This window comes from Empidonax traillii, unplaced genomic scaffold, assembly GCF_003031625.1.
Source record: "Empidonax traillii isolate 1590-97213 ecotype Southwest subspecies unplaced genomic scaffold, ASM303162v1 scaffold1110:size201231, whole genome shotgun sequence".
Classification (NCBI taxonomy): Eukaryota; Metazoa; Chordata; class Aves; order Passeriformes; family Tyrannidae; genus Empidonax; species Empidonax traillii.
The window spans coordinates 59,799-80,825 of NW_020956303.1; the positions used below are offsets into that span (position 1 = coordinate 59,799).

General features: G+C 54.3%; 3 protein-coding genes across 5 annotated transcripts in view; 2 read left to right on the forward strand and 1 right to left on the reverse strand.

Moving 5' to 3' along the window:
* NRBP1 (nuclear receptor binding protein 1) overlaps positions 1–10,110 on the forward strand; it is a 32,559-nt gene extending 22,449 nt beyond the window's left edge. For both annotated transcript variants that reach the window (XM_027905017.1, XM_027905018.1), the window contains 11 exons: positions 3,997–4,080; positions 4,340–4,398; positions 5,526–5,624; positions 5,699–5,831; positions 6,119–6,221; positions 8,445–8,495; positions 8,594–8,729; positions 8,815–8,868; positions 9,233–9,296; positions 9,403–9,458; positions 9,648–10,110. In XM_027905017.1, the coding sequence (XP_027760818.1) occupies positions 3,997–4,080; positions 4,340–4,398; positions 5,526–5,624; positions 5,699–5,831; positions 6,119–6,221; positions 8,445–8,495; positions 8,594–8,729; positions 8,815–8,868; positions 9,233–9,296; positions 9,403–9,458; positions 9,648–9,746 (938 nt within the window). In that variant the 3' untranslated portion in view covers positions 9,747–10,110. The remainder of the gene's footprint in view (positions 1–3,996; positions 4,081–4,339; positions 4,399–5,525; positions 5,625–5,698; positions 5,832–6,118; positions 6,222–8,444; positions 8,496–8,593; positions 8,730–8,814; positions 8,869–9,232; positions 9,297–9,402; positions 9,459–9,647) is intronic.
* Positions 10,111–10,501: 391 nt separating this feature from the next.
* KRTCAP3 (keratinocyte associated protein 3) lies at positions 10,502–12,956 on the forward strand. The gene is made up of 6 exons (XM_027905019.1): positions 10,502–10,711; positions 10,784–10,843; positions 11,457–11,657; positions 11,818–11,952; positions 12,264–12,355; positions 12,535–12,956. The coding sequence occupies exons 1-5, from the start codon at positions 10,502–10,504 to the stop codon at positions 12,345–12,347; spliced, it is 690 nt and encodes a 229-aa protein (XP_027760820.1). The 3' UTR covers positions 12,348–12,355; positions 12,535–12,956.
* Positions 12,957–13,191: 235 nt separating this feature from the next.
* The window catches only part of IFT172 (intraflagellar transport 172), a 36,111-nt gene continuing 28,275 nt past the window's right edge, over positions 13,192–21,027 (reverse strand). For both annotated transcript variants that reach the window (XM_027905015.1, XM_027905016.1), the window contains 9 exons: positions 19,434–19,550; positions 18,866–18,976; positions 17,984–18,103; positions 16,519–16,614; positions 15,773–15,832; positions 14,922–15,020; positions 14,405–14,558; positions 13,588–13,676; positions 13,192–13,354 (listed from right to left, as the gene is read on the reverse strand). In XM_027905015.1, coding sequence (XP_027760816.1) covers positions 13,265–13,354; positions 13,588–13,676; positions 14,405–14,558; positions 14,922–15,020; positions 15,773–15,832; positions 16,519–16,614; positions 17,984–18,103; positions 18,866–18,976; positions 19,434–19,550 — 936 coding nt within the window. In that variant the 3' untranslated portion in view covers positions 13,192–13,264. The remainder of the gene's footprint in view (positions 13,355–13,587; positions 13,677–14,404; positions 14,559–14,921; positions 15,021–15,772; positions 15,833–16,518; positions 16,615–17,983; positions 18,104–18,865; positions 18,977–19,433; positions 19,551–21,027) is intronic.

Genomic DNA, 21,027 nt, shown 5'->3' on the forward strand with positions numbered 1-21,027 from the left:
CTTCATTTTATGATTCTGTATTAACTTCTATGGAGAGGTATCCTTTTCCAGGTTTTGTATGACTTCTGCTTTCTGTTGCCAGCACCACTGGTTCTACTCCAGCATTGTTTTCTCTGGAGTGAACCATGGGCAGTGTTTAGCAGAGGTTGGTTATCCTGCTGGGAAGCAGTGTCAGTGGATATAGCAGGGGTGGACATGTGTGTTAGCAGCTTGGGGGGCTTCGCCTGGCTCTGGAAACAGTGTGTAGTGAATTTTTCATGTGCTGTACCTATTTGCCCTTTCAGCTCATGACACTCAACTGTTAAAAGTAATAAAATCCTTTTGCTTCTGGTGACTCAGTGTTGCAAGTATTTTGCAATCGCTGATACAGATCTGAGGGTTGTAGGGTGTTTGTATTCTGTGATCAGCTTAAATCTGCTACTGTGTTTCCTGTTGGACTCTCTGTCTGATGGCTGTATGATTCTTTTAATTCCAAATAGCTTCCTAGTTCCTTATTTTCTAGGCCTTGCCCTCCTTAATAAAAAAGCTTTCGCCATTGTTGTGTGCCGAGGAAGCGAGCTGTGAAACGTCACGGGCTGTGCAGTCTTGTACCCTTTTGCAGGAGTGAAAGTGTCTCGAGCATACGAGTGCAGGGGATAATAATGTGGCCTTATACCTCTCCTGGCCTTGTGGCCACCCCTTTATAGAAGCAAAGAGATGGTCTTGGGTTCACTTGATAATTTCAGGGTGCCTGTGATGCTACTGCAGTGGTTAATCGTACCAGTGCTGGATTGTACAGCAAGCCTTGGACAATCTTAGAGGTCACTTGTTGATCCTTCTTGCTGTTACGTGGTCTCCCTGTGCTTTCTGAGCCTGCTGAGATCTGTTGGATGGGGCACTGAGCCCTTTGCTGAGGAGTGGAATTGTGTTCTGCTTTGGAGCACGCTCACGCTTGCGGGAGCCTGAGCAGCTCAGTGGCTGCTGCAGGCCATGAGGCAGAGCCGTAGGGGGGGACTGTGGGACAGGCCATGAGGCAGAGCCGTGGGGAGGGCTGTGGGGAGAACTGAGGCACAGGCTGTCTTTCCTGCCTGCAAGGAGGAAGTGCTGAATGCAGAACAAAGGCGGGTGTGAGTTGGACACCACACAAGAGAGAAATGTCCTCTGCATCGTGGAGTGTTCTGGAGGGCCGGAGGCTGTGTTCCCCAGGCACTCTGCTAAACCTGCCGTGGGGACAGCTGGGAAGGAATGCCACCACTGCATCCTTGCCTGGCACTGCTGACGACTGGTGGGTGCTCTGATGAGCCATCCACTCACACTGGCCAGTTCTGCATGTCCTTGAGGATTTGAGAAGTCTGACCAGCTCTCCATGTTCCTGTAGGAATGGTGATTATATTTCTTCACACTTTTGTTGACAGACTGAGTTCAGCTTGCCAAAGGCAGGTTGCTTGTCCAGCCTTCTGCTGTGCTCTTCCTACACCTCCCCTGCACAGACACTGTATTTGGCTGAACCTTTTTCTAAAATTCTTCTTTGCTAATTCCCCACCAGGCTGGTCAGTCCCAAGGGGTGTGTCTTGCAGTCTGCCCCTTGTTATCACCTTCTTGTGGCTGAGAAAGACAAGTTTGTTGTTAATGTTGGTGATATGGCTTTCCTTTGTGACCTTCACTGTTTGTCTTGCTTAACATAACCAACCTCAGCCTTGGTCCATTCGATCTCTCAGTGTGGACCAGCAGCAGGTGACAGGTAGCAGCTGTGGGTGAGTCAGGCAGGAGAGCTTGTGTCAAAGGTCCCTTCAGATGTGTGTTCTTACCTTGTACAGTCAGGAGCTTGGTTTAAAATGTAGGCTTAGGTGAAGCTCTAAAGCCTTGTCAGTGCTAAGTGGCCTGTGCACCAGGGTGATGGACCTGCAATAGCACGGTGACCGGACTGGACCCAAAGTTTCTTGTCCCAGCATCTAAAATCCTGTCACAGGTGTAACAGCACTTTTGCCTGCCATGTTGAACGTGCCTGCAGGGAGTTTTTCAGAGCTGACCTCAGAAGCAGGTTGTGCTGTCAGTGACATGGAGCAGGGCTGTCCCTGTTCGGCTCGGAGGCACACAGGAGATTTTGGGGGTCTGATGCCATTGCTCTGCTCCTGCCCTGCCTCAGCTCTGCAATAACAGAGCCAGGTGATGCCTGTCACTTCAGTCAATCTGCACGTGAGCTGGGAAAACTTCTGGAACAGGCAGATTCCTTGCCAAGTGTGGCTGATCAAACCTAGCTGCACCCAATCTCTGCAAGGCAGACAGAGAAACACTCCACTGGGAATCAGCAAGTTGGGAGGCACAAGGACCAGACTACCAGAGGTGACAGGTTCCTGGCTGACCCACCGCAGCAAATTCAGAGCTACTTGTCTGTGTGTCCAAGTTGGAGGTTCCCACAGACAGTGTGAGCCTGGCTCTTTCCAGAAATGCTGATGCCACTGCAGAGGGTCTGAAGGACTTGGATGCAGAGGAGCTTGTTATGAAGTCCTTAATGAGCCAGCCATTATAGATGGAGGCTGCTGGGCTTCCGCTCTACCTGCCTGTCTGGTATGGGAGTGTCTCGGTTACCACACCATCAGCGCTGAGGTTTCTGTTGATAATCTGGTCTGTGACTGATTACTGCTTCATCCCTCTCCTTAAATGGGCTCAGGAGCCAAGAACAGAGTGGCTGGATAGTGACTGGCCCTTGCCATCCAACACACATTTGTAACAAGATTTAAAGACACACTGAAAAATGAAACTGATCACAACATCTCATGGAGGGAGACTTTATCCTTGGCTGGTTCTGCTCCGCATTTGGCGGGATGGGGTTGTCGGGTTTGGGTTTGTGTTTCCTCTTACAATCCATTGTACAGATAAGAAACGCAGAACGAATAGAAGATCCAGAAAATAGGTTATTTATTCTCCCCAGACTGTGTGTTTCACCCCCATGAGTCCCTCTGCCATGCCTGCAGGGATCACAAACACTTGTATGATAGTTCCTGTACACTGCATCCTTCACAGAGACATCAGGGATTCCCATAAACAACAATATAAATCTGATGTTAGAACAGAACGGTTTCTGAAACCTTCAATACTCTCTTTAAAAGGCCTGGTATGAGAACCCAGTGGGCTGGACGAGCCATGGGTGCTTTGCTCCATGAACTAAAGGTGGTGCTGAACGGATGCGTTGTGATGGGGTAGGGGCTGCCCCATGGAGGGGTTGGCTCCAGCAGCACGGGAACACGTTAGAGGACTGGACAAACTCAGTTGTGACTTAGGAGTGTGAAATACAAAGCTGCAAAGAAATCCAGAGCTCATCATTTGAGAACTGAGGAGGGTCGGGTGTTTGCTGGCCACTCGAGGGAGGGTTTTGAGCTACTTGCCACGTGGGGGGTGTTGGGATCCATTGGGGCAGAGTCCCCAGTAGAGAGAACTGGTGTAGTTGTGCATGGCCCTGGCTAGAGCTTGTCTAAAGCAGTCAGTGTCACAGAGAACAGAGGCCTCTGCTGTCAGGATGGCCACCTCCCTCCTCTTCAGCAGCTTGGCTTAAGACTTGTCTGGAGGCACTCTGGCACCAGTGTCTTTCTGATAAGTGTAAGAGTTGCCTGGTAGATCTGTCCTCCCAAAACCCTGAGGTGGTGACTGATTACAGTGACTTTGGCATCTCTGGATGTTCCTCGGGCTGCTGTTCTGGATGAGTTGCTCATGACAAATGTTACAGATCTGATTGAAGTTTGGCACTTCACTTGGGAGTCGTTCCCGGCTTGTCTTCTCACTAGACAGCAGCTGTGGTCTCCAGGTTTGCCCTTGGAGGGTGCCGCTAAGCTCCCAAGGAAACAGTGCAGGAATGTATTGGGGCAGGTGGTCAGAGAAGAGGGCTGTGAAGAGCCACCTTAACTCCACTGCCCTGCCCCTTTGGGCATCAACATCCCTGGAGTTGCAGGTGTTCCCTGGGATCTCATCAGGGATGGGCTATGGTTTCCTGTATCCTAAGCATTCCTGACTTTCTTCTAGTGGCACCGGACACGATTAACAACCATGTGAAGACCTGTCGTGAGGAGCAGAAGAACCTGCACTTCTTTGCCCCGGAATACGGAGGTATGGCACGGCTGTGGCCGCAAGCCTGGGTTTGTTGGCTTTACTGATGCTTCCAAGCTGTTCTGCACCTTGTTCTCAGCTCCAGGCTCCTGTCGGGTGTCACATTAACAGTTCTGAGCCATTTGCCTGCTGAAGTGCTTCAGCTCCTCTGTCCTTTGGTAGCAGAGCAGAGAGAAGCTCCAGGACTGTCCCAGCCTGGCACAGAGCGGTGCTGCTGAGTGCAGGGCTGAGCGATAACAGCGCTGTTTCTGTGTTACAGAAGTTGCCAACGTCACCACTGCTGTGGACATCTACTCCTTTGGGATGTGTGCACTGGAGGTGAGTGTGGAGCATGGTCTGTGGGACAGAGAGGATAATAAATAGGAGGAAGGAGATGGCTCTGGAGAAGCTGTGGCCATGGGTGGGTTAGCTTGGTGACAAGTTGTTTTCAGAACCAAGTGCACTTTGCCTTGGAGGGATCCCTGTGGAGGCTCCCCCCGGTGCCTCACGGAGAAGTGAATGGCTCAGTGATGTGTAGTTCTTCCCAAAATTCCTAACGGGTAATGAATATGGGTCTTGGCTAGTCCTGAGGTTTGACCCGCCTGCTGGTGGGAACAGTCACTGTTGCCAGTTGTATATAATGTCCATGAATGCTCCCAGCTGGGAAGTGCCTGTTCCTACTGGGGTGTCTGGAGCAGAGGACAGCTGTAGTCCATCACTTTTTCTGGGCCAGCCTGTGCCCATCTGATAGAGATACTGGTTGTAGTCAGTGTGAGTCTACACACCTGGTTGTAGCAGCTTTGTGGTTCCTCCGTCCTTGCAGTAAGTAGGCCCAAGTCCAGGAAATGGGAATTGTTGCCAGGAATATTTTCTGGAAAGAATTGTCAGAAAGAGCCAACACGAAGAATTTTCAACCTGTGCTGCACATTTCATAAACGAAGCAGGAAGAGAACTGTGGAAAGATGCAACTTTCAGGAAACAAAACTTGAGCCTAAAGACCTTCTCTGCAATATTTTCCAGCCTTTCCTAGCTGGGAATTCGTGTCTGTGTTGGCTGGAGCCTGTTCTGGATGTGTTGTGTGGTTGCTTTTGTTCTGTGCTATGGAGTTATTCACACAGCCAGGAGAGACACTGTCAGATCCTGGCAGTGACCCAGCACTGCTTCATTAGAGGATGGAATTATCAAGTAGAATGACAGGCCAATGGATCATGAGGTTCAGGATGGGGACACTTAGTGTCCAGGGTGCTGCTGCCAGAGTTCTCGGGTTTCCCTGGCAGTCTGAGGGGTGCTAGGAGCGAGCTGTCATAATGAGGTACCGCTCTCTCTATCTCTCCAAAACTGTGCCCTTAAATAGCCCCGAACAGCTTGGCTGTAGTGATCTCATGCTTGGCAGTGGTCTCCTTGAGCTCTCTTCCCTGCAGTCTGTCATTCCCAGTGGAGTCTGATGCTCTGCTCTGTGTTTGCAGATGGCGGTGCTGGAGATCCAGGGGAACGGGGAGTCATCATATGTGCCGCAGGAGGCCATCAACAGTGCCATCCAGCTGTTGGAGGACCCCCTGCAGCGGGTGAGTGAGGGGGGTCGGTGCCCTGCATTGCTCTGGAGGCATTGCTTGTGGTCTCATGCTGGTTTTGTCTTTAGGAGTTCATTCAGAAGTGTTTGGAACAGGACCCTGCCAGGCGCCCCACAGCCCGAGAGCTCCTGTTCCACCAGGCGCTGTTCGAGGTGCCGTCGCTGAAGCTGTTAGCTGCTCACTGCATCATCGGGCACCAGCGTGAGTACAGAGCCCTGGGAGCCACATCCCCTCATCAGTCTGTGCCCTGCAGAACTTTGCCAAGCTGTCAGTGCAGCTGGCTCCCCAGGAACCCACCTCCCTGCTGCTCTGCATGGGCAGGGAGCCGGCCGTGGGATGTGGCGGTGGCCACTGCAGGGCCGGGAGGACTGTGGTGCTCAGCCTGCTCCAGGAACATCAGAGAGCTTAAGACCTCTCTGCTTTTCATTACTTTTCTGAGTCTGGAACAGAAGTGCAATTGTTCTTTTTCCTTTTTTTTAAAAAAATAGATATGATTCCTGAAAATGCTTTAGAAGAAATGACCAAAAACCTCGACATGAACGCGGTGTTGGCAGAGATCAATCATGAGGACAGGGAAGGAGTCAAGATGATGTGAGTCCCTGTGGTGTGCTCTGGGGGCTGTTGAGGGCAGCACTGCTGGGGCACTGGGCTGAGCGCCGCTGGGTCTGCCTGGGACTCTGCCCGTCACTTCAGGGGTGGTGTTTCACCACTGAGGGAGCCAGTGGGAGCTGGTGGAGCTGGAGGTGAAGGAGCAGTCTCTGCCTCTCTGGGCACACACACAGTTCTGGGGAGACTCCTGGGTGGGAGGAGACCTTGCACCTGTGTCCTGGGAGCAGATTCCATGCAGCTGAGATGTGAATCTATTCCCAGGTGGAGGGGTGGGAAGTGAATATGCTGCAGTTGGAACAGTCCTCAGTGAAACACGGCTGAACAGTTTGGGAAGGTGCTCAGACCAATCACAGCCTTGTCAGATGAAGTCCAACACCTTGGAGGAAGAGCTCCTCTGCATTTTCCTAACGGAGCAGCCTATTCCACACTCTGCACAGGGAAAGGCAGTTTGGGCAGCTGTCAGTGACACACAGCACCACTTACACTGTAGGGGGTGGCTCTCTGAGGAAGTGACTGCAATGCATATGGAGCAAGTAGGGTGCCAAAAAGTGGTTTTAGATAACAAAGCCTCAATGTTGCCTTTGTTAGGCAACAAAGCCCAAAGTTGAGGGATTATCTGAAAAGACTGAGATGTGAGTGCTGTGTTCCCAGAAAAGCCCAGGCTACTTCCACGGGAGCCCAGAGTTCTGGGATGCTCAAGCTGCTGAACAAGAGTAACCAAGGTGACAAGGAAGAACAGCTCTGTCTGTTTGAGCACCTCTCTGAGCTGTAGAGATCCTTCTAAAAACTGACCTTTCAGTTGTCATAGTGCTAGGAAATAATAGGTAGGAATTCCCTTTGGAATGTTTTTGATAAAGGTTCAGAATGGAGGGCAGCAAATGAACAGCCAAAGCTGTGCAAGAGAGATCCTTTACATACATGGGATGTCAGTCTGTGGGTGTTTGGCTGTCTGTAGACAAGCCTGGGACTTGCTTTTGGTAGTGCCATACCTCCGAGATGCTGGAAAAGGGAAAGGAAGCACAACAATGACTTGAAATGTCAGAGAGCATCACTTCTGAGTGTTTCATCAGCCATGCAACCCAAGCTGCCAGAAAAAAACCTTTTGTTGAAAACTTCTGCTGTGTTAGAGGGTGGGACAATCCCAGCTGCTGGGGGTGTGGGAAGGGCTGGAGAGTGGTCAGGGAGACAAGACAGATGTGCAGCCCACACCAGACCTGTGGGACAGCAAAGCGCCTGTGGATATCCTGTCAGGGTTTGAGCAGCTTTGCAGTCCCTGCCTCATCTCTGGAATGCTTCAGAGCAACCTTGAGACAGGGGTTTGGCTATTCAAAGTATTTTTTGCAACCAGGGGCCTGTGTGGCAGGTGTTTGTGAAACACCTCGCCAGGAACAGTGTCACTGGGCCATCTTCCAAATAACTGTGCATTGGACAACTCTGCAAGGAAGTGAGACTGCTCTGCCCTAACCAATGCCTCGTCTTTAGCTCCTATGGGTAGTTGTGTCCTTATGGTAAGATTGGAGACTGTCCCATGTGTGGCCGCCTCTGTCCATACCCATCCTGCCCACAGACACAGCCCAGGACATGGGGATTTGGAACTGCACCCCAAGAGACCTGAGTGGATGTTATTGTGAGATAACATCAGCACTGGTGAGGCCACACCTTGAGTATTGTGTTCAGCTCTGGGCCCCTCAGTTCAGGAAGGATATTGAGGTGCTGGAGCAGGTCCAGAGAAGAGCAACGAGGCTGGTGAAGGGACTGGAGCGCAAGTCCTATGAGGAGAGGGTGAGGGAGCTGGGGTTGTTTAGTCTGGAGAAGAGGAGGCTCAGGGGGTGACCTCATCACTCTCTACAACTACCTGAGAGGAGAATGTAGCCAAGTGGGGGTCGGTCTCTTCTCCCAGGCAGGAGGACAAGAGGGCACAGCTTAAGCTCTGCCAGGGGAGGTTTAGGTTGGATATTAGAAAGAAGTTCTTTATAGAGAGAGTGATCAGGCATTGGAATGGCCTGCCCAGAGAGGTGGTGGATTCACCGTCCCTGGAGGTTTTTAAGATGAGGCTGGATGTGGCACTGAGTGCCATGATCTGGTAGTCAGAGTGGGGTTGGATCAAGGGTTGGACTTCATGATCTCGGAGGTCTCTTCCAACCCAGTTAATTCTATGATTCTATGATAACTTCTCATCTCAGGATGTTTTGTTTTGTTTTCCAGCTTCTCACAATCTCCGGCGTTGGAGCTGGACAAGTTCCTGGAGGATGTGAGGTAAGAGGGTACCTTTTTTAAAGGGCACCTTTAACTGTGTGTGTGACTGGAAAAATTTCAGAGAGCCATAACCTCAGACCCTGCTCCTTTTCTTGTAGGAATGGAATCTACCCCCTCACAGCTTTTGGGATGCCGCGGCCCCAGCAGCCTCAGCAGGTTGTGGCGAAATCTCCCATTGCTCCCCCATCAGTGAAAACCCCAACTCCAGAGCCCGCCGAGGTGGAGACGCGCAAGGTGAGCGCTGGGGGCTCCATTCCCCGGCCCATCTCCAGGCAGGGGAGCCAGACGGCCACTCACTGCGTCTGTGCCTCTGTTCCAGGTGGTGCTGATGCAGTGCAACATTGAGTCCGTGGAGGAGGGGGTGAAGCACCACGTATGTTCCCACTTCTAGCTGAGCTGGGGGGGGGGGAACAGGGCAGCTCATGGCTCTGATGTGCTGCTGGTACCTGGGAGGACCCTGTGATGCTGCAGCTGCCGCTGCTGGGACCCAGAGCCCGACTTGGGCTGTGCCTGCCACTGACCTGTGACTTCAGCCCACCCCCAGGTCCAGGTTTCCTGTGTGGGATGGTGCTGCTAGCTGTGGTTCAGGACAAAACTGGCTGAGGCTGCTCTGCCAACCCTCCGTGGGGCTCTGGAGGGGTGGTTCCCATCCTGGGGGGCATTTCTGGGGATGCTTTGGGCTGGCTGTGGCAGCCTGCAGGACTGCAGTCCCTCATGAGAACTTCTGTGCTCTGCAGCTGACACTGCTGCTGAAACTGGAAGACAAGTTGAATCGACACTTGAGCTGTGACCTGCAGCCCAGTAAGTACCTTCATCAGCCCAGTAAAAAGCCTTCTCACCATGGTGAGGTGCTCTGGGGCCAGCAGTGTGCTCGGACCGGGGACTGACACCCTTCCTTGTGTTGCAGATGACAACATCCAGGAGCTGGCGGCTGAACTGGTCCAGCTTGGATTCATCAGCGAGGTAAGCAGGGACTCAGATAGAGCTACAGGCCTGTATTCATTTCTCAAAGTTCAATGATTTATGCCAGATCAACCCTTTTCTGATGGGGAGGCAGGAGGAGTAAACTATGTCCCCGCCCTGGGGGGCTCCAGCCAAGCTCTCAGTTTTCAGTGGACAGGGCCTACCCCTCATTGTCCTTGTTCTTCCCAGGCTGACCAGAGCAGACTCACCTGTTTACTTGAAGAGGCGTTTAGCAAGTTCTACTACACTCGGAACGGATCCCTGACAGCAGTGACTGTGTCATCTTAGCCCCACGGCTCCCGGGCGGCCAGCGCGGCCTCGCTGCCTGCGACCCCTCTGTATCTGCCCACCACTGTCGGGCATCCGCAAGACCCCAGCTGCAGTGCTTGGAAGCTCATCCTGCATGTGCCGTGGCTGGGCTCAGTGACAGTCCTCCCTGCCCGCCTCTAAAGGGGACTTTGCGCATCAGTATTATTTCCAGCCCTGTTTTTGTTGGGATTTTGCCCAGATCATGCTGCAGAGCTGAGGTCTGGCTCGGGGTGTTCTGCAGCCCCACTCATGTGCATGGAGTTTGTTCTGTTTGAATTGTACAAAGTGTCTTTTGCACAGCACCGAAATGTTTTGGGGGTTTTTTTGTTTTGTCACTCCCCCCGTTTCCGGGCCGCGGGGCCCGGGGGTGGCTGGGCTCCCCACCCTGCCCGGCGCATCGCTCCCGCCCCCGGCTGCACTTTGTTTACTGGTTCGCGCCCGCCCGGGGTCGTGGCGTGAGTCGGCCCCGGGCAGCGGCCCCCTGGCCCTTGCAGCCCTCCCCGCTCTCCCTGCGGGCCCCGCGGGCTCCGAGGCTGCGGGGGCTGCAAAAGCCTCGTCGCCCCGTCCCGGCGCGTGGCGGGGCTGAATGGCGGCTCCTGCATCTCATTTCTATCATTTCCTATTTTTAATAAACTGTTTTGTAAATACGCGAGTGCCGCCTCCTTCCGGGCGGGGCGGGCCGGGGCCGCCCGTCCCTGCCCCGGGGCGGTGCGAGGGCGGCGGCGGCGGCGGCCATGGCCGGGGGACGGCTGGGGCCGGGGGTGTTGGCGGAGCCGCGGCGGCTGATGCGCTCGGGGCTGGGGCTGATCGTGCTGGGCCACGGCAGCCTGGTGCTGGGCGCCATCGTGCACGGCTCGGTCCTGCGGCACGTGGCCGGCGCCCGCCGCGCCGTCACCCCCGAGTACGCGGCGGCCAACGTGGTGTCGGTGTGCTCGGGACTGCTGGTGAGCGCGGCCGGGCCGGGCGGGGGGCGGCGAGCCCTGCCCGGCCCCTGTTGAGCGCGCGTCTCCCCGCAGAGCATCGCCGCCGGCATCGTCGCCATCCTGGTGTCGCACAACCTGTCCCGGGCGGTCCTGGTGAGTGCGGGGCTGGGGGGCCGAGCGGGCTGGGGACCTCGGCGCGGCCCTGCCTCGTCGGCAGCCGCTCCCCTGGACCTTGGCCCCGCGGGCTCCTTCCGCCTCGGCGGCGGCTGCCGGGTCTGCGGGCGTCGCCTCTGCCAGGCTCGGCCCCGACGGCGGCCCCGGGAGGGCGGGAGAAGCGGGGGCACCGTCCTTGGGCAGGAGCGCCCCGGTGGGTGAAGCTGCAGCCGCGTCGGGGTCCGTCATGGGTTCACAGGGTGGCCGGACACGGAGCGGAGGGCGCGGGGTTGGGCTGCGGCGGAGGGGTCCCAGCGCTCTGCCGAGTCGGGCCTGTGCGGGGCTCCCCACGGAGCCCGTGGGAGGGGGCGTCCAGTGGCGCCGAGCTCACAGGGGTTGAAGGATGGGAAAGGTGAGAGACGCTCATCCGCGGGCAATGAGCCGTCCTGGAAGAGGCAAGAAGAGATGGTGTGCGCTCTCTCGGAGCAAATGTCTGCTGGGTTCCCAGCACGCCCGTAACCCTGCGGAGCAGTTCTGCAGAGATGGGGGTGCCCGGCCCTGGCATTTCCCCCAGCTTGGGCGAGCCCCAGTCGGGTGTTCTTGCTGCCTGCAGCACTGGACCCTCCTGAGCGTGTCCCTGCTGAACTGCCTCCTGTCCACCGCGTGTAGCGTGGGGCTGGCACTGGCCATTGCCCTCACGGTGCACGGCCGGGGCACACACCTGGTCAGAGGCTGCAACAGTTCTGCGCTGCCTGCAGACGCCCGCACAGCCATCGCAACCAACGACTGTCCCTTCAACACCACACGCATCTATGTGAGTCTGTGGGCCACCACACACCCCCACGCCTCCCATCAGCCTCCTTCTCTTGCTGCTTCCTCTCGTTTTCTTTCTTTCTCCCTCTTCTCTCCCGTGCTGCCTGGCATGCAGGCAGCCTGGTGTGGTGCCCTCGTTCTGATGACACCCTGCTCCACAGGACACAGCCCTGGCCCTCTGGTTCCCTTCCCTGCTGCTGGCAGCTGCGGAAGCCGTGCTCTCGGTCAGGTGCTGTTTGGTTGCCCTGGTCTTCCGGGGCATTGGGCCCTGTAGACACAGCTATGACAAAGAGCAGGTAGGCCCCGTCGAGCCAGATCGATCTCCCTCTATCTGCCCCACAGTTGCTGCCTTTGTGCTGCATTTTGAAAGGTGCTGGGTTCTGCTGGGAACAAGCCGGCTGTGCAGCAGTGGGAGGGGGGATGCTGACTTGGAACCTTTTCTGGCCAACCTGGGTGCCAGACCGGTACCCCTTCATTTTGGGTAGTTGTGGGCAGACCCTCTTCTTCATGCCCCTGAGAGCCAGTCTTGTTCTTTCCTTGTATAAACTGCCCATCACACCCCCTTGCCACCCTCTCCTTTTTTTTTCCTCTTTTTTTTTCTCTATAGCTGGCCAGACCAAGTGCAGTGATGGAGAGGCCATCCCGAGAGAGGCAGCAGCTCCTGGCAGGGCTGGCTGAGTCTCGTGCCTAGCTGGAGAGGTGAGCGCAGCGCATGGGCCATGTTTGGGGACAGCAGGGTGCAGGCTCTGCCATCAAAAGGACCCCTGCCCACACCAGCCTTTCAAAACACCTCTGCCCAAGCACATGGCCAGTGGTATCAGTGTGACGCTGGGCCCTGCAGCATAGCCTTGCACTTACATGTGCTCCTTCCTTCCTAGGTGGTGCTGCAGGAGCGCTGTGATCCAGAGCAAGGCGACATCACACCTGCACCATGCCCTTGCTATGGTGTTGGTGTGGGTAAGGTGGGCTGCAGGGGCGAGGGCTGTGCCTTCCTTCTCCCCAAGCCCCACCACCCCACTTGGCACAGATACTGCAGGTCAGAAAATGCTTTGGACCCCAGACGCTCTCCCCTTCTTTCCCCAAGCTGCCAGGCCCTTCCTGGCATGCTGAAGGCTGTGTCAGCAGTCATGTCTGTCAGCAGTGACTGGGGTGAGCAGAGGTGCTGGGGCCCAAGTCCTGGTGGCACTGCGGGCAGGTCAGCTGGCTGTGCCCTTGCTCAGGCAGGGCAGGGAAGGTGAAGAATCCCTTTGGTGTGAGCCTCTGGCTTTCTTGAGTAAATAAACTTTTCCTTTCCACACTGGCTTCTGTGAGTGGCTCTGCTGGGCAAGTGCTGGCTGGGACCTTGGCCTGCTGAGGGAAGGACTGTGCAGCTCCTGGGAGAATCCGTGTCCCTGCTTGCCACTCCCTAGACACAGGGATTGTTGACAGAGCCATGGTCAGGAGGTTTAGAGTCATGTACAGGATTTATGGCCCTGTGCCCCAGAAGATGCCTGTGTTGTGGGCTCAGCATCCTGGCAAACAGGAGCACAGCAGGGTTGAGATACACATTTATTGGGGGTGGAAGGAGAGGGTGCTGAAGAACTGCCCTGAAAGTTTCCGTAGTCCTGCTCACTGGAATGAAAAGCTGGTGCTCGGGAGTCCCCCACACCACCGTCGGAGGAACTCAATCACATTCTGGCCAGCAGGGCTGTGGGATGTCTGCAGAACAAGAGAGGTCTTGGCACTGGCAAGGGGACCCTCTCCTGGGGGCCCCCGAGAGTACCCCAGGGGCTGGCAGGGCTGGGGCTGTTAACCCCCACCCAACAGCACACTGGGAGAGTGCAATAAACCTTCCCCGGACAGTGACTCACCTAGCAGGACTGTATCATCAGCAAGAGGGGTTGAACCCACACCCACAGCCTGTCTCCCTGCCCCACGGGGTCCTGGCTCACCTTGACAGCCATCATGAACTTGTACCACGCATCCTTGTTGACTTCTCGGCCTGGCTTCAACTCGATCTTGTTTCTTAGTACAGGGTATCCTGGGCACAAAGTGACACATTCAGAACAAGCTGAGCCCCACAGCATCCATTCCCTCTGCCATGGCAGGGTCAAATGAAGATGAAGGCTGAACTGCCCTTGGCCAAGGACACCCAAGTGAGTAGGTCAAACAGTGGCACCCAGCTCCTGATTTTTAAAGCCTGTTCCTGGTGGCTTACCCCTGCTCTCCCTTCCCTGATCCACTTTTACATCCTGCACTGTAGTCCAGTACTGTCTGAAGAGTGCACATGGGGAACAGAACTTGCCAGAAGTGACAGCTTTTGTAGAGCAGGGCCGAGCAGGGCCAGGTGTTACCCGGGCACAAGTATCTGTGGATACTAGGAGTTCCCAGGCAGAGAGCTGTGCCAGCCTGAGCCATCACAGAATCACACACAGTGGCTGAGGTCAGAAAGGCTCTGGGGTCTGTATGGTCACACCCCCTGCTCAGACAGGGCCACCCCAGCCCAGGACTGTGTCCAGATGGCTTTTGACTGTCGGAAAGGATGGAGATGCCACAATTCCTGTGCAACCTGTTCCAGTGCTCAGTCACCCTCACAGTAACAAAAGGGTCCTTCTGTCTCCTCCAGCAGAGCTGGTTCCTCACAGCCACAGTCTCCCAGCTCCTCTTACAGCACAGCCCAGATCCTCCCCCAGACCTGCCCTGCAGCATGTTGCTACTCCCTGCATGGCACCACCATCCCCTGCCTGAGTGAGCTGGCCTGGAGCTTACCTGTGAGCAGGCAGGGCAGGGAACGCACCCCAGTTCCTGCTGCCACCAGTGAGGCTTCATACGTGTTGCGCTCGTCCTGTGGCAGCACCTGCTCCAGCCGCTGGTCCATAGACATGGTAAGCACCCAGTCCTTGACCTCCTCCCGCTGCTCCTCCTGCAGGCATAGGCCAGTGCACGGCCTGGAATTGCTGCACTGCTGCCAGCTGCAGCCCTGCAGCACCAGGGAGCACAGGGGACAGCAGGACAAGGTGTGCAGGATGTGCACAGGCATGTACACACACGAGTGGTGCACAGCAGAGGGTGAGCGCATGTGTGGATGTTGGGGAGCATGGGAAAGAATGTGTGCATGTGTGTATGTGTGCTTGCAGTGGGGTGGGGGGCACAGAGCAGGGCCAGGGCTGGCTCTGTTTCCATCCCCAGTAGTCCCTACTGTCCCAGCCTCATTCCAGTCCCTGTTCAGAGGGCCCTGAAGTACCATCACTGCTCAGAGGAGCTGGAGAATGCAGGTGACACTCACAGGCACATGCTGTTGGGCTGGAAGTGGCACTTCAAAAGGAATGTCTGTTCCCTGGAAATCGGAGTGGTCCAGAGAATCCAGGTTCCCTTCTTCAATGGCCTGGGAAAGGAGAAGTGATGGAGCAATGCCAGTTACAGAGAGCTCACAGTACAATTCATGGTGAGGATGCCCCTGTCTGTTTGTGCTTTGTTGACCAGGCCCTCCTGGCATCCATGGTCACCTTCTGCACTGCCCCTCAGACACTCTCCTACTCAAACTTGTCAGGTGGCCTCAAAGAAAGGAAAGATGTAATCCAGGGCTTTTGTTTCCCCCCAGCAGCTGCCAACAGCGCTTGGGAGTGTGGCACAGTGAGGTCTGTCTGCTCCCTTGGGTTTGGTGTTTCTGATGACCAATCTGCTGGTCAAAGAAGGGGCTGAGGGAACTTCCAAGTCTCATATCACAGTGACCAAGGCACTGGGCAGTGGCCTCCACCCCCTAGGTAGTTTTCTTTCCCTTGGAACAACTCAGGTGAGCTCATCCTGAAAGCTGTAACAGCACCTGCAGCCATAAGGACTTCAGGCCTAAACTGTCAGGCCAACATGCTCTTTGCTGCCACGTGCATGGTGGCATTGGCATGCCCAGGGCTATATAGGTGCCCTCCAGGGCAGGCCCTTCCACAGGTGGTGTGAGGGTACCCAGTGCTGTGCACACACACACACTGAGTGGGGTTTGAGGCTCTCCATCAGCATAAACTCCAACGTGCTGCCACACAAGAGCCTCAGGTGTGCCCTGCCCAGGCTGGGGGTCTGTGGTGGGCCTACAGCCCACTGTCATTTTAGTGGGACAGCCCTCCCCCCGAAGACTATACGCACGTCTGAGAGGTCCAGGAAGCGGTTCAGGAAGATGAATGCCATGTTCTCCCAGCTGACTGCCTGGTACAGAGGAACCCCGAGTGAGACTGGGCAGCTCATTCTCACAGCCACAGCTTTCCTCCCAGAGCCATGTCTGGGAAGGACATGGCTCTCCTTGTGTGACAGCACCCCCTTGCAGCACAGGAAATGGACAGACTGCACATCCCAGGTCGCCATACCCAAGGAATGCATCCCTGGGACAACCAGCCCCGTGGCCACAGGCTGTCCCACGCAATGCAGCCAGGCATTATGGACAGGCTGGATGAGGCTTGGAGCAACCTAGTCTAGTGAAAGGTGTCCCTGCCCATGGCAGAGGGTGGAATGAGATGAGCTTTAAGGTCCCTTCCCACCCAAACCATTCCATAATTCCATTATTGCACAGCCAGGTCCAGGCTGTGAGGGCATGCTGCTGTCCTCGCCATGTGTCACCTGGGCAGACTGTCAGACACTTGGGTGACCCAGAGCAGAGCTGAGCAGTCTCATAGCCACACTAACAGAGCCGTAATGTGGCCTCTGTCCACCCCTGGCTCTGCAGGTCCTGTTGGCTGGCTGAGGTCTGTCCTCCCTGCCTTAGGCTGGACAGCTGCTGGAATCTGGCTACTGGGCTGCCAGTGCAACCAGGGGGGAATTTGGGAATATAAAGCTAAGAATCTCTGAGCCCATGGTGCCCTGCCTCCTCCTCTGCTCTCCTGGCAGATAGCTCTTACCTTGGCAGCTACCCCAGCCTCATAGAAAGCCTTGTCTGCAGGGAGCAGATCCGTGTGGCGCAGCAGGGAAACGGACAGCTGGGCAGCCATGGTGTCCTGTGGACAGAGAGGACGGGAAAGACACAACAATTAGACACAGAAAAAACAGACCAAAAAAAAAAAACAAAAAAAAAAAACAGACTCATGGCAGGGGCTCTGCACCCACATGTGCCCTACAGGTAAGAAACAGAGGTCAAAAGCTTCAATTCTGACCCTGACTTCCTCACTACTGAACACATGGGACTGTCACCCGAGGGTGAAATTCTTCTGTTGATAAACATTTCTATTTTTCAGTAGAAGCCAACCCCAAATTCCCCCCATTTGAGTCACAGAACAGGTGAGGTTGGAAGGGATTGCTGGTGATTGACAAGTCCTGCCCCAGCCCTGGTCAAAGCAGAGGCAGGAACATGCCTGCGAGGTTTTGACTATCTCAAGGGATGGAGACTCTACAGCCTCTCCAGGAAACCTATTCCAGCCACAGTCCCAGTAAGCTTTTTCTTGTATTCAGTTATATAAGAATTTTGGAGTGGGGGTGAGGAATTAAAGGGGGATTTCACTTTACTGCTTGCCAGATACACCAGAACTATCAAGGCCACCCCTCCTCCATGGTCCCAAATATACTGCCCAGCACCTCAGCATTCCGCAGCTGTGGGGGTCTGTACAGACTTGGCTTTTGCTTCTGCCATGGTTCTGGACTCCCAACATCCACACATACAGCCATAGGGAAGCCCCAGTCTCTCCTGTGACTTTCACTGGGGTCCTAGCTGTGACAGCCTTTCCTTTTTAAAGCCTTCTCCATCACAGCTCCAGACCCACACTGATACAGACCTCTAGCACAATTCCACACTCCCACATGGATCAAGACTTCAGCAGGAAGGCTGCTACATATTGTGGTCCACAACAAATCCCAGTCCACAAAAGACTCCAAAATAAAATTTTGAGGCCCCTACCCCAGGCCTGTGAGCTCCCAAAGCCCTCTGAGAGGCCCAGCACACAGGGCCAGTACCTGCCAAAGCCCTGGGAAGACGAGCTACTCTCAAGACCATGTGAAGCCCAGCAGCTCTCACAGCCCAGGATAGCAGAGAGGAAGCAATCCCTCTCGTGGGAAGACCAGATTTTTTGTGAATCCCTAACTTTCTATGGTGCCTTTGCTCTCACAAATGCCAAACACATGGATCAACTTTCCCCTAGTTTACAGTTTAGCCTCAATGGCTGGGGCAGTTCCCACTATAAGCAAAGACCATCTCCAGTGTCACCTGCTGGTGGTGGGCTCCCAGATCACTGCAGTCCCATTCCCATGCATCCATGATGTATGTAAGTGCTCCATTAAGTGGAATAGTAACCTATGAATATCCCCGAACCTGCACATCCCCTCAGAGCTCCCCACTCAGGGTGGTGACCTGGCAAAGGAACTTCAAGGCCTCACCAGCTGCTTCAGGCTCTGCGCAGCAGAGCGGGTGGCACAGTAGTGGGAGATCAGCAGCATTCTCTCGAACTCCTCGTGTGCTGAACTGTTTGCCTCGCTGGACTTCACTAAGTTCTCACACTGAGAAGAGAAAACGAGAGTAACTGAGGGCATGAGAACACAAGGGCATTCTTTATCCACTTGAGACCAGGGAAGCCCAGGGAGAGAGGGATCTGAAATATTCAGGCACCTCTAGAACTGGGAAAGGGCTGGGCCTTGGATGCTCTGTGTTCCACAGCATGCTGAAGGAAGGAGGCTGTGGGAGCCAGGGATAGTCAACAGTACTGCAACAACAGCCAGCACTGGAAGCAGGGGTGAGTCTGGATGGACAAAGGGGGATTTGTTGATTTTGTTTGTGCTAAAGGTGGGTATTTGTGGGACAGAAACAGAGATGAGGCAATCATGAGCTCTGGCTGAGGTGTTCTGGGACAGGAATGAGGAGCAGAAGGCTCTAAGCATCCCTGGGAAGATGGGGAAGACTTGTATTTTCCAGGCTCAGTAGCTCTGTGCTTTCCCCACGCAGCCTGGTGAATGTGGGTGTAGGATGAGAACGGGACATGTCATGACAGGGCTCCCATGTTGCAGTGACACAGAGAGCTCTGCAAGGGCCAAGATTTGCTCTTGAGTGCAGGGTCACCTTCTTCTCTGCCTTCTCTTGCTCAGCCATGTTCATTTCACAGGATCCTGTTGTCCTGCTCTCCACACTGCCATCTCTTTCCCCTGAGCTTATGTTCTAAAAACACTGCCCTTGCCACCCGGTGAGAGACCGATTCTTCTTCCTGACCCCTCAGGAGTCCCCAGGGCTAGAGTTGAATGGGCAGCAGTGGCCATGGCCACACTCACCAGACTGAGGAGCACATCCCGCAGGTCAGCCCAGCTAGAGTATGCCTCGGCACAGTTCATGCCAGAGGCATTCACCATCTCCACAAAGAGACGCTTGTAAATGTTGAAATTCTGCGACAAAGAGAGAAGTGTGGATGGAGCCAGACCAGGAGTAAGTGTCTCTGGAGCTCTCCTGCTGCCAGGCACAGACTGCAGGAATGGCTCCTGATGTGGCAGTATTGCAGGTTGCTGGCTGCAAGGAGTGCTGGGGACAAGGCAGGGAACGGGAAGGATGGAAGGATGCTTCCTGCAGCCAGTGCTCTCTGAGAGGCAAATGGTTCCTTTTGTTCTGAACTTGGTGCTCAAGGTGTTTAAAATAAACACGAACACTCAACTTCCCCCGATGCTGCAAGTCAAGAATGTGCCAGAAGATTGCCTTTAGCCCTCTGGAAGAATCCACCACAGGGCTGGAGTGACTTGGACATGCTGAACAATTGGCAGTCCCAGTTCTGACTGGAAGCCTGACTCAGGTGGCAGATCCCAGCACACTGGGGCAGCTCACACCGGGATGTTGTGCTGTCCTCATTACCTGTGGATTGGCAGGTGCTCCATGGTGGACATACAGGCGCAGGGCCTTATCCCAGCTGCCCTCCCGGATCAGGTGCGTTGCATAGAGAGCGACGTACTTGTGCAAGACTTTATAGTTCTGGAGAAGACACACAGAAAGCAGCAGCATGAGACTTGTGAACTGAAGGCTTGTTGCTTGGTGGAGACGGATTCAGCTGTATGTACATCCACTCACACACCTGAGTCCCAAAGGGCGAGACAGGTAATCAGAGCCAGACTGCCCACAGCACATCTGGGTTTTGATTTGGACCCTACTGACACCTTAATCCTGTCTGGCTGATGCTGTGCTGATCCCCCACACATGCAAATACAGCTGTTTTCCAGCTGCTCAGCACTTGCCAAAGAAATACTGCCAAACACCTTAAGGATGAAGCACTCTATGTGTGGCACCATGGGTACTGACTGTAAGCCAGCCCTTAGTGAAGAATTATCTAAAACCCTTGGTGGAGATGTTTGTAATTTACAAGGCTGCTCTAGTCCATTTTTCACAGGATGTCGCAGCTCCAGGACTCCAGCTATCCTTGGAGCAATGCTCCTACTTGTGCTGACCCCACAGACACTTCTGAGGACTGCTCTTGGCCTCACAGAAATTCAAGTGAGGAAAGACCTGCTTCATACATGCTTAAATACAGCAGTAAGGAAGAAAATGGCACAAAATGTGCAACCCTGTTAAAACCTGAGCAATGGAAGCAAGTATACTGTACAGAAGAGAGACCAGTGCCCCAGTAGATGTCTAGAACTTGAACACCCAGGCTCAGCACATCTTGGGGTAAAGATTCAGTCTGGTATGTGAGCTGTTTTGATAAATGTAACATTATTGCTGTACGATCACTGTAGATCAGCTGAGTCAAAGTGATAATATTCTGAATGGGTTACAGAGTAGGGTGGGACTAATGCTCTTAAGAGGCACGAGCAGACCAACGTCTCCTTGGACTCAGTGTGACCATGGGTTGCCTGGCCAACAAATAACCTGACAGAGCCTTTCCCAGGGAATGAAGCGTGCTGTTATTTTTTGTGGACAAAGATCAACACCTCTCGCTCCCAATAAACAGAACATCAGTACAGGAGCCTCCAAGAGAACAATAATTACAATAGGGACCATCTGCATCATAGAGAAGCCCAAGTCTAAGCGAAATCAAGTTGGCTCTAGTAGAATCCAAACTCAGGTTGCTGGAACCACAGTTATAAAACCAGACATTCCCAGTGCTTTTCCAAGGCATCGGTGCTGGCCCAAGTGATAAACTGTGGTGTCTCTACTAATGGCAGATGCCGTTGCCAGGGCCGCTCTGTTATTCAGTCTAAACCAATACCTCATTCCAAAGAATCAACATCTCCCTTTGGTTATCTCCATTATCAACAACCATTGAATCAATACCCAATCAATCACTAATCACCAATCAATAGCCACTGAATACAAACCACCTCTCAAAGGAGATCCCAGTAGTTGAGAGCTTTCTCCTCCTGTTACTGACATGGAAGAGTACTGTAAAACAGTTTCATTTTGCTTTTCTTCATTTTTATTACCCTGCTCAGGTAATTTTGTTACTTTTAGGTCA

Coding starts and splice junctions, on each gene's coding strand:
- KRTCAP3 (XM_027905019.1), top strand. CDS start 10,502: ATGGCCGGGGGACGGCTGGGGCCGGGGGTGTTGGCGGAGCCGCGGCGG. Junction 11,658..11,817: donor TCAACACCACACGCATCTAT/GTGAGTCTGTGG, acceptor CCTGCTCCACAG/GACACAGCCCTGGCCCTCTG. Junction 11,953..12,263: donor ACAGCTATGACAAAGAGCAG/GTAGGCCCCGTC, acceptor TTTTCTCTATAG/CTGGCCAGACCAAGTGCAGT.